Here is a 12,667-nt window from a genome sequence, read left to right on the forward strand (position 1 = left end):
TTCTGGTATCTGTAAAAGAACAATTTTTCCATGACAATTTGTACTCAAATTCTGCTTTTTCTGCGCGGGTAGAAAAATTGCTACACCGTAGCAACCTGTTACTCCCCTCAGAGCGTTCGGACATCTACATTTTGATCTCCTCATTAAATTTTCTGCGGACCCGCAGTTTTGCGAAATCTTTATTTTTTGCGTTTATCGGTTTATTACGCTTTTTAACCGCTTATTCTCACGTACTTCGTTTTATCTTCGCAAAAACGTTCAATGAAATCCGTAAAATCCTCTAGGTTGATTTTCTTGCTCAACGTCAGTTATTCGTTTATCTCGAAACTTGTTTCTTTGTTAATGGGTTACCAAGTTTCTTTTTTCAACCAAGAATTTTATGGTTTTACTTTACTATTCTTTGCATGCCTGCAAATGGGGCCGGCTATGTGATCAATACATCATTGATGCCCAATTCATTGGAGAACATCTTTGCACTACTATGGACCCTTGCCCGAAACAGACCTTCAATGGTTAAGAGAAGAAGTGACAAAACAAATGAATCACAGAAAAGCAGTCGAAATTCAACACAAAAAAACTAGAAAAACTGCGAACTGATTTTTTTATCTTAAACGCTTGTATCATCCATTATTAATTCAAATACGCAAAATGATTTTCTGAGTATACTTAAGGCGGTCAATGTGACACTGCTCATATAATCGACCTTGCGATTCTCAAGTCGTCTTGACTGCGCTCTAAGTTGAATCCATTCACAGATATTGTTTTTCTTTGTAATTGGCATTTTGCTGCCTCATTTGCCTGTCTACTTCAATGTTCAAATCTGCTTTCGGTGCAACTCTGTGACTTAATACTTCTCTCTGAGTATCGTGTCCATCGTAGGAGTAATAACTATGTCTTGTACTACAGACTCTGCGCACCTTCAAAGCTCCATTTTTCTGCACAGGTTGCTTCAGGGTGCTGAAAAAGTTATGCAAGTTTACCTTTTTTCTGCTTGCAGGAGAAGAAACTCTGTTAAGGGCGGATAAAACGTGATTCCAAAACTTCAGAGATTTTTCCTGTGATTAGCTTATATTCAGTCGCATTAGTATGTTTTGATTCAAGATTATTCGTCTTTATGTACAAATATTGAAAAATATCTGGGGTACGCATTTTTTATCGCAGTAAGATTGAGGTTGATTACCGCAAAGGATCCAGTTTCGGGTCATTTTGGACATTTTAATCACAATGAAGATTCAGCGCTGAATTTTAGATCTGTCTATCTCGTCCTTGACCGTCCGTTGTATCCTGACTAGCGGCTTTGTACTCCAATTCTGAGGGAAGGCGAACTTGGGTGAGTTTCTGATATATGAGTCAAACAAATACGATCTTATCAGTATCAGTGCCGAGAATATCCAGTCCATAGATTTGGAGGTTCTGTTATATTAGCATCCCGAAAAGTTCTATTGAGTAAGGAGTAATCTGCGCGTCCCGGTAAACTGGCCGCTCAATGTAATCAACGATTGTTAGGCGGGTTCTTTTTCTCAGTAAACGCGACGGAGAATACACTCAAGGACTTAAGATAGTGAATTGCGGAGCAATTTATTCTTAATTTGATCAAGCACAATCCAGAGAAGACAAATTGCGCGACTGTCTTCACTTGAAAAACTTAAAAGATTGATTATAAAGAGTACAGCGGTAGAGGATCAGTATAAAGTCGTTTAAATTGAAAGGACTTCAATTATGTTACAACTAATTATGTAAAAGATTACAAGATACAGCTTCGTTAGTTTACAAGATACAGCTAATTGTGTAATGTGTCAGAATAGCATTAGTAACTCCAAAAGCCTCGGTCATTTGTATACCATTAAGCTGTTCAATGGTTTTTTTGAGATGACCAAACACTGAAATTGTCTATTTTGGTTATCTATGGTGACGCAAACTAGGAGACTTTTGATATAAGAGATGCCTCCATTAAGGAATATACCTCGTTGTCTGATCCCATTGATTTTGACTCAAGGGTTTTGTTTTTTTTTCTTACTAAGACACTGTTTCATCTGTTCTCAATTCTCACTGGTTCTTATTCTCACTGGTTTACGGTCGCTGATATCCAAACCCAGATATTTTTGCTTTTAGAATGAGACTATTTTTGTCCCCAATTTAAAATTGTAATCGGGAAGCTAATAGACTTGACCTCAGCATTTTCACTGAAGCTCATTAGAGTGCTTGAATGGTGGTTGAACTATTTTTCAGTCTATTTACAGTCGAAATTTTCAGTCTATTCTATCATCTGACAATTAGGGACCCAAAAAGTAGCATATGTTGCTCATCTCGGATACGAATGAAGAAACAAAAACGAAATCTCTGAAGGATCTTTGAGACATTTAGATCTGCTATTTGCAATGAGCCTGATCATCAATTTTTCCAGTTGCTACTGAATTTGTTAAACACTTGGCTAGCCTGGCAACGGCCACTGATTTTTTACGGTGTATAATTGCCAGTCCTTTCTGTTATTTAATAACTTTTTCAAATTACTTTTGCGCAAAAGTGCTCTCACGGTTTTTTTCAAAACAAAGCGTTCTGTTGAAGATCGAAATGGCATCAAGAAAGGCATCACCATTTCAGTAATATTTGCGAGTGATGCCATTTTAGTGCCGCAACAATGACACTTTTGGGCTAAGCTAGTTATCAATTATAAGCAAAAAGGGTCGTTAAATTTTCAATTCTACCAAGCAAAAATACTGCCCGAACCCAAAATTTGTTGTAAGAAGAAATAAAACGGCTCACAATTTTTCGAAATGCAAAATTCAAAAAGTTGAGTCTTCTCTTTTAACTTCATAAGTTTTTTAGCAAAGAATTTCGTTGATTCTGATGCCAAAAATAATCCTTTTTCGCCTTCAATTGTTACTGTTTCGCTAACCCAAGGACAAGTCCCCTTATTACTTGGTATTTCAACACCCGTGGCGAAGTGTGACTGAATATATAGGTGCATAATATCATTTGGAAAATGTGACAGTGTTTAAAGCAAGAAAAAAAACTTTCCAAAACAAATTTCGAGGAATTCGTCACAGATGTCCGCAATTGTGGAATCTGATGACACACGAGGAAGGAGGACAATGTTTTGTCACTATTTTGCGCAGAATTACATCCCAATTATCTGCGCTAAGGTAATCACATTTTGCGGTTTGATCGTCACCATTTTGTGCAGTTTTTGTTGTTTTTGTCACTATTGTCCGTGTCGCTATTGCCCGCAATTATAAGGTCACCATTATCCGCAATCAAAATTACTATTATCCGTGTCTTTATTATCCGCAATTTCATTGGCACTAATATCCGAGTCTTTTTAATCCGTAGTTAATGTCACTATTATACGCGGCCTATAGTTAGAAATTAGCCAAACTGTTTTTATTGTTTTATATTACATCAATTACGGTTTCGGAAAGAAAGGGACTATCGAAGCTTTGAAGTCGGGATAGATTCTGAATGCACAAGTTGATGGTTTAAAAAAAGAACAATAAGAGAGATGTAACTACTACAGATGACTGATGAACAAGGAGTGATGAAAAAGGATTGATAAACTATATGACGGATTTTCCGTAAAGAAACCCTCAGTAAATACTTTCATTTAAAACAATAACAACTGTATTAAAAATATCCGCGTGCTACAACTTCTTTTAGCTAGATCTGAGAAAAGCCATCTGAGAAAACAGCATATAGATCAAGCATGTTTGTCAAGATGAACATTGGCGCCGGATTTCTCTACAGGTCAAAGTGTTTTTTAATCAAATTAATCGATGATTGGATTAAAATTGAAGTTTAACATATGAAACATTAATGAAAAAAACAAGTGAAGCAAGGAAACTATTCAATAAAAAAACAGAACCAATGTCAAGTGAACAGAAGAATAAATAAAGAATTAAAAGCTTTGAGTTAAGTTCTAGTATTCATCAAGCCTACTAACTTCCTCTTTGACCGGCCCCTCTTTTGATTTTTCTTCTTACCACTGATTGGGGCAGTTTTCCTCTGTTTTTTGATGGCCTAGGGTAATAGTGTCTCGCTTCTTGCTTCAGCTCACTTTCTGTGGACTCAAGCAATGAAGCATCAGATGTCTCCGAGAAGTCACTAACACTTGACTGCTCCGTTGAACCAGACAAATAGCCAAAAACATCACTTTCAAGGGCGGTTAAAATCTCGTCCCATGTCATCATTCTTCTTTCTCATTTGAAACAATAGGAAAACTTCTTGAACTCTTTTCTTAGTTTTGATTGCTATTTTGTTTTAACAATCTTTTCATATTCTGTTTTGACCTAAATGTGAAAATTGTGGACAAAGCTGACCAATTTATTTCATTGATTTTATAATTTACAAATTAATCAATGGCCGCAAACCAAATGTAGAGCGCAGCATTAAATTATATTTAGAGCGCAGCATAGAATAATCATGCTCAAAATTGCAGACATTGATGACGATCCACCTGCTCGAAAATTGCAGACATTTGTGACATAAAAAAGTGTTTTTTCGAGATCAGTGACGTAATTTTGTAACGATTGTCCGCAGTGTTTCTTGACACTGTTGTCAACAATTTAACTGATTTTATCCCACGAGAGATGGAGTGGCAAATTATTGTCACTCGTGTTCGCAAACGCGGACACCGCTGAACTTTTAGGATTGGCGATGTAATGAATTCAGTTTTCAGCTCATTTCTCTGAAATTTGAAGTAGATATTGCAGATGTTCTTTTACATATAAGACGGCATTATTGAAAAGATGGCTAAAAACTTTTTCTAAAAATTAGAGTTTTTAATCTGGGAGAAAAATGTTTTTGATATCCCAGCTCGTTAATATTCTCCTTAGATTTTCAGAAAACTCGACGAAAACTGTTGAAGCTAAAACAGCCTACAGACGTTATTTTTCTTCTCGTTTATTTTAATGACAAACGCTTTATTTGCTTCATATGCCTCAAATACTAGTTTAATTAAGAAATGCTTTGAAAACTCGACCGATTCAGCTGATTTTTTAAGATCATTTTGGTGAATGTTTTTTAACAACTGAAAAATCCCCGACCCGTGAAAGTGGTATTTTGATATGAATGTATTTTAATATGAACTTACCAAACAATTCGGCTGAAGGAAGGTTGCTCATGTCTTTATTAACGCAGTCGGCGACAGTTTGAAAAGTACTGTGGTCTTGATATGCAGGACTGCGGAAGAAGCCAAAGGTTTCCAAAATAAATTCAATTTTCTCTTCAGCATCGACACAAGTTTTATACAAGCGCTCCCATTGATTAAACTTGCCGGCTGTGAGAAGAGAATGTGCGATATTTTTACAGCTATCAAAAGCTGGAGCTAAAACCGTGCTTGTATCAATTATTTTGATTCCCAGTTCCTCGGTGTAATCTTGTACTATTGCCGCAGCGACGTTTGGGAGTAATTGATAATACTGGCTATCTTTGTAACGTTTGGTATAGTCGGGCGCAAATAAATCCCGAAAATTTCTGTTGAGTTTCACTATCTCTCTATCAGAGTTGAAATGGTACAATAGAGTATATTTGTCTGCGGTTCGTATTACTATTACTAGCTTTTGGAGGGCTTCAAGGTCGCTGAATTGGATGAGCCTCTGTAGTTTCGATCCTTCCTTTATTTCCACCAGCAAGTTTTTAACAATGTCCGATGAGTTTGTTCTGACAAATAGCATTGCTTTTACGCTGTTCCACGTTTTGAGGAAATCAACTTCCGAATTATGACAAAAATGCTGTTTTTTGAGAAGAAACGGGATTACTTGTATTTGTAAAAATATTTTAAAAGCAGTCAAACTGCGAATTAGGGTTTGCGTCATTAGGTGTTGAAAATCAGAGGGAAATTTGATCGTATCATCGTTTATTTGACTAGTTAAAACATAAAATGCATGTCCAGTATAGAGTAATAACTGATCATTCTTAGATGTCGCTAAATGCCTATTTTTTCTCTGTATAAAATCTCCCCACGCAGGAAGTAGTAGTCCTGTAACACCTTGTTCAGCCATTAATTGAACAAGATTTGACCGCTTGCCGCTAACATCGGGTACAGAAGCAGAATATCCAATGGCCACTTTCAACTGCGAGCCAAACTTGAGAAATGAACTTGAGAAGTCCAAAAATACCTTTTCTTGTGGCTCAATCAGCAACAAAGCTTTCAAAATTGAATGCCGCATTGCTTCAAGAATTTCTTCACGTAACCTCAGTTTACTTTTAGCTTCAACGGGACATAACTCAACTTCATTTTGGTCCGCCCCTTTTGCGACTAATGAGTAGTTCAGGTAGGCCTCCAGAGATTCTTTAAAATAAGACTCAACAGGGTTTTGTGTTTTAGTAACAGTTTTCCGCTTTATTTTCGCCTCCTGTTGGACAGATATCGTTCGTTGGCTGAACACAATCTCCAGTTTTTCTCTCATACCATCATTAAATCTGAATGTCTCTGTTTGTTCTGAGAAACCGTCCTCCAATTCAACAACCAATGTTTTTGAACCGTGGTCAATATGTGAAACAACTACTGGACGTGCCTCGCCTGAATCCCGTGTTTTGATCAATTCTATACACAAAATATCTGTTATTGAGTCCTCCTCTTTATAGAAAATTACTGAACGATGAGGCGCAGAAAAGCGCAGACTGAAAAGCACTCTTTCTTGTCTCCTTCTAGAAGGAAAAAAATCTGCGAAAGGGATGTAAAACTTCATTGGTGACGAGTTCACCGACGGAATATACCAGTACTCAAAGTGATCTTCAATCATAGCATTTGGAATAAGCAGACCACTTAATTCCATGTTACGAAGCCACTCCAACTCATTTTGTCCGAAGAACTCCTTCACCAAATAGTCGTCTCTGATTTTCTCCGGTAGCTGTGGCAAAATAATCAGCTCTTTTTCCGAGTTAGGGAACTTTCCAAAGAGTTCTTTATGGTATAAATGCGACTCTGGGTCATCTAAAACGCAATTTTGCTGCTGTCTGATCGGCAAACAGAAAATGACAACCAGAATTTTTGAACTTAAAGGGTAATCTATGCTCAAGACCTAATGTGTGCATCTTTTCATCAGATAAAATTTAGTACGGGAGTCAATTTAGTTGAAATCTCAAAAAAGGTTTGAAATAATCCGATTTGTTTTTGGTAAAAATAGTTTTCAAGGTTTCTTTTTTGTCGGTTTCATAAAATTAATGCTTTGGCAAAAAAATCAAGTAATAATAAGTGCATGCCGCAATTTAACTGGTAGTAACGATTTAACATATTAAACTTCGGTTAAAAATTAAAATGATGCCCGCTACCTTTCCTAAGCGTTACAGATTCCTTCGAATCAGATTCACTGCCACTACTAAAACCTGCGTACAGTAAAGTATAAAAAAGTTTATCTATACGCTGTCTGAAATTATCTCTGACTGATGGCTAATGGTGACTAAAGAAGTGTAAGACAAACAATAATCTAAGAGTTAGTCACTTGACTCGTGATGACTAAAAATGTGAATCAATTGAAACACGTGCAAACTAGGAGATCGCCAAGAGAAAAGTAATGAGTTAAGAGACTCAGAAAGCGCAGTTTGGGACGCTGAAAAAAAGTTTCATTTTTCTGATTTCTCTGTTCTCTAAGAACAAATGCCCCTTCAATCAGCTAAGAGGGAAAAACAATTTCTGGCAGCAAACAGTAAGGCCTTTCGTTATTTTGGTCTAAGTTTAGACGCCAACCCCAATATTTTAATAGAGAAATAAACCACGATTTCAGCTCTTTCTTTTCTCAATCCTTAAAGAATTTAACATTTTTCTCTAACCAGTTTTTTCTAAGCCTATAATAGATAGTTTTGTTTGTAATTAGTAAGTTTATGGTGAGCAATATTGAGACTTGTTCTAGCACTTTAGAAAGGTCGCCTATTTAATGTCTTTTTAGCTCTAGTGTGGTTTTAAAAATCTAGAGAGAAAACTCCACACCACATAGATTCAAAATCTGGTCTGGCGAGGAATTAGTGGGCGCCGGTTGCTCAGAAATGTATGGGGCCTGGTAAACTTTTTGTGGCTAGTTTTCCCAACCAAAAACAAAGGAGTGGAAGTGTTCTATGGTATGGCCGCTACTCCGCTATCTCAGTACCTGTTTGAGATGTTCTAAGATTATGAATTGTTCTTTTACGGCTTAACAAAATAGACGGGTTCTACCTACAAGGGACTAACTGATAATACTGGTTGTCTTTGTAAGTTTGGCTTAGTCGGGCGAAATTAAATCACGAAAATTTTTGTGCAGTTTTACCATCTTTCTATCAGAGCTGAAGTGGTACAGTTGAGTATTATCGTTGTCTTTGGTTCGAATTACGTTTACTAGCGTTTAGAGGGTCTAAATTTTGCTGAATTCGATGAGCCTCTGTAGTTTGGAACTTTCCTTCATTTCCACCAGCAAGTTTTTAACAATGTCCGAAGAGTTTGTTCTGACAAATACTATCGCCTTCACGCAGTCCCACGTTTTGAGGAAATCATCTGCCTGCAGAATTATGACGAAAGCTGTTTTTGGAGAACAAATGGGATTACTTGTATTTGAAAACTTTTCCAAAAAGATGTTCATCTGCGAATTAGGTTTTGCGTTATTAGGTGTTGAAAATCAGAGGGAAATTTGATATGAAACATAAAATGCATGTCCAGTATTGAGTAATAACCGATCATTTTTAGCGCTGGCTAAATGCCTATTTATCCTCTGGATAAATTATCAGCAGGCAGGAGTAGTAGTCCTGTAACGCCTTCTTCAGCCATTAAATGAACAAGTTTTGTCCGCTTGCCCCTAACTTTGGGCATAGAAGTAGAATATCCACTGGCCATTTTCAGCCTCAAACTGAACTTACCAAATGAATCTGAGAAATCCAAAAAAACTTTTTCTTGTGATGAAATCGGAAACAACTCTTTTAAATTTGAATTCCACAGTGTTTCAAGTCTTTCGTCATGTGGCCTAAGTTTTTTTTGGCTTCAACAGGTCGTAGCTCAACTACATTTTGGTCGGCGCTTTTTTACTAATAATCGGTAGTTCACGAAAATTTTCAAAGATTCCTTAAACTGAGAGGGTTCACTGTTTTATTAACAATTTTGCGTTTAATTGCCGGCTCCTGTTCAACAGATATCAATCGTTGGCGGAACACAATCTCCAAATTTTTTCTCACACCAACTTTAAATTTGAATGTTTTTGTTTGTTCTGAGAAACCGTCCTCTAATTCAACAACCAATGTTTTTGTACCATGGTCAATTTTTGAAACAAGTACTGGACGTGCCTCGCCTGAATCCCGCGTTTTGATCAATTCTATACCCAAAATATCTGTGACTGACTCCTCTTCTTGATAAAAAATTACTGCGCTCTTCTTCCGAGTTAGAGAACTTTTCAAAAAATTTTCTTTTTCATGAAATCAATAATTTGGCAAAAAATCAGGCATAATATAAAATTCAGGCATAAAAAATAAGCATATGCTGCAATTAAACTGGTTATAAGATCTAACATATTAAACTTCAGTTAAAAACTAAATTGTTGCCTGCTATTGTTTTTAAACTTTACAGACTCCTTCGAATCGTACTCACTGCCACTACTAAAACCTGCAAACAGTAAAAGATATAAACGATTTTTCAGTAGGTGGCTGAAATTATCTCTGATTGATGACTACAGCTGGCTAAAGACGAGTAAGACAAACATTGATCTAGGAATTAGTCACAAGAGTTAGGAGACTCAGCCAGCGCAGTTCGAAAATAGTTCCACTTTTCTGATTTCTCTCTCCTTTAAGAACGAATGCTCCTTTAATCAGCTACGAGGGAAAAAAGTTTCCTAGCAGTAGTTGAAAGTGTGTCTTGAGCATTGAATATACTCCGTTTTTTCTCAGCCAATAATAGATAGGTTTAGTGGTATTTAGTAAGTTCTTGGTGAGCAATAATGAGGCTTCTTCTAACAGTTTCGTAAGGTCGCCTATTTAACGTCTTTTTAGATGCAGTGTTGTTATAAACATAAAGAGAAAAATTCCCCGACACATAGAGTTATAATCTGGTCCAGATAGGAATTAAGAGCGCGGGTTGCTCAAGATATATTAGGGGCCTGGTGAGTTTTTTTTGGCTAGTTTTTACAACCAAAAACTTTCGATCAGATATGCTCTTTGGCAGGGCCACATACTGCGCAATCTCAGTACTTGGTCGAGATGTTATAAGATCTTTAATTTTTTTAAGGATAAACAAAAGAGACGGTTTCTACCTACAAGGGAACAGTCCACTGATTTCGTATTTGATAATCGGAGCAACGGTTCTTTGGTTCTCAGACACGGTTTGTGGCATTGTGGGTCTGGATTTAAGGCGCAAATTTAAGAAATTAATTAGTTATTATAAAATACGTACTTCATCCAGCACAATTTTAGAGGATACCGGTCACGTCAATCTTTTTTAGATGTAAAATTTTTGTTCAATTTAGGCATTTTTTGGCACTGTCTGCGTAACGGACTGTATTACCCCTGGTCCTAACTACAAAACCATATACTCAATTTGACTAACTTAATTCCCATATTTTAACTCTAAGTTAGTTTTAACATCTCTTCAGTTTTCAATTTTTTAATCGCCTGATTTATCCAACTTGTTACTCTCTAGACACTTAGTTGTGCTAAAAAATAACCCGCATAAAAATAAGTCTAATTCAATGTTAATTTGGCAATAACGCATGTATAGCCTTCCTGCTTATGTTCCTTGTGATCATTACTTCACTCTGATAGCTTCAAATAACGTTGTATTGTTAACCAAACGTTCTGTTAAAAAAGTTTGACAAATAATTTTATCTTTTTTTGTCCAAAGAAATTACAATTTTGAGCAAAACGAGATAGATTTTAAAAGTTTTCTGGCGTGATATGGTATTTTTGCAGCAGAAATTAATTGAAATCATCAATTCCAAAGTATTTTTCCTAAAAATTGTTCAAAATCCGCTAAATAATGTCTAATTTAGTCATATTTTTGTATAATTGAGCCCTTGTTTGTGCGCCTTTGCCTTAATTTAAAAAATTTTTGTCTAAATTAAGGAAAATTTTTCACACAGTTAACTCAATTCAACAAACATTAGTCCAAAGTTTTCTCTTAAATTAAATAATTTAAGCTAATTTTGCTTGACATATTACCAATTTTGTCAAAAACGGTCAGTTTCTAACCAGAACTTGCTTACTGAAATGAACTTTCGGTACTACGGCTATCTGGTCAGACCTTATCAAATACATCTTTCCTTTACAATATATTCCCTTACCATGTCATCTCAATTTTGTTTTCGTTGACACCTGCACGAAGAATCAACTATTGATCCAACATTTCCCCTTTTGAAACCAACTTTTACTGATGCTTCCAGAGCATGTTTGGAATCAAGGTCCTAGTGATCGATCAAACTTGTGATGAATGATATTCGAAATAGACGTTTGAAAATTGAAGTCAATAGCAATGTCTTTAACGTCCCTGGACTCTCCACCACAGTTAATTCCCTCTTCATCTATTTTCTTCAACATATTTTCAATTTATATTATTGATTCAACTAAACAAGTTAGCTCCAAATGCTCGAAATAGCCATATTTTTTCGTTTTTTTTTCAAAGGCTCAATTGATTCTGTAATTTTTATAGCCTGTTTTTAAAAAAAGATTTCTCTTGATGAAAACTTTCCGAAAGGGAACCAAACTTGCAAACTTTTTTTGAGTCAAACTGAAAACCGTCAGTACTTGCTCCTCTCTGTTCATCCAATGTCAAAGAACAGGAACTACTGATAATTTTACGATATAACCCCAATGGGGACGCTACGCAAATTACAGTCACCGAGAACAACCTAATTTAACATCACCTCTTCTGCTTCACCATTAAGGTTATCTCGGGAACGGACCTAGTTGTCAAATTTTCTACTTCTCGAAAGGAACTCTCAACTTCAGAAAACTCGTGGCCCTTGTCCCGACGCAGTTTAGTCAGCTTCAAAGATTTGTCAAAACGCGTTAAAATGAACGGGAAAAACTAAGGCGGAAACTGGCAGTTCGCTCAACAAAACTAGAGACTTTAGGTAAAAACTCTTTAGTTAAGAACTTTAGTGATCTTTTTGAGACCAACGAGAAACTTGTCAGAGAAATATGAAAGCTGGAAACTGTGGAGCAAGTGACAGACCCGACGGTTGTAAATCAAATAATTTTTTCAAAGTTGTTTTAACGTTATTAATTTCTCTCCTATAAACTCAATTTCTAAAACATATATTTATAGTTATAAGCAACAAAGAAACGTTCATTGTGAGTTTAGTATGTCTTCACGCGTATCCGATAGACCAAGCGCCATTTAATTTTTTCTAACATTTTAAACGTTAATATAATATGATAACTGTTATATTTATACTGTGACATTGTGTTCAAGGTTTTGATAAAGACAAAGTATTAATCGATAGATGTCAAAAAGATTCATTTCAGTACCTTTATGTTTCTCAGATCAAATTTCTGAGATCAATACATTTCTGAGATCAAATTCCTATTGATCCATCAAACTTGTGATGAATGACATTCAAAATAGAACTTCGAAAATTGAAGTCAATAGCAATGTCTTCAACGTCCTTGGACTCTCCACCACAGTTAATTCCCTCTTCATCTATTTTCTTCAACCCCGTAGAGTTTTATATTATTGATTCAACCAAAAAAGTTAGCCCCAAATGCTCGAAGTCGCCATATTTTT

General features: G+C 36.0%; 1 protein-coding gene across 1 annotated transcript in view; it reads right to left on the reverse strand.

Moving 5' to 3' along the window:
* LOC142355211 (uncharacterized) overlaps positions 1-6,931 on the reverse strand; it is a gene marked incomplete at its 5' end in the record, with an annotated part of 28,828 nt that extends 21,897 nt beyond the window's left edge. The window contains one exon of the mRNA XM_075407443.1: positions 5,087-6,931. Within this exon, the coding sequence (XP_075263558.1) occupies positions 5,087-6,931 (1,845 nt within the window). The remainder of the gene's footprint in view (positions 1-5,086) is intronic.
* Between the last annotated feature and the right edge of the window lie 5,736 nt (positions 6,932-12,667).

The sequence above is a fragment of the Convolutriloba macropyga genome, unplaced genomic scaffold, assembly GCF_964194025.1.
Source record: "Convolutriloba macropyga unplaced genomic scaffold, txConMacr16.3 SCAFFOLD_653, whole genome shotgun sequence".
In the NCBI taxonomy this organism is placed as follows: domain Eukaryota; kingdom Metazoa; phylum Xenacoelomorpha; order Acoela; family Convolutidae; genus Convolutriloba; species Convolutriloba macropyga.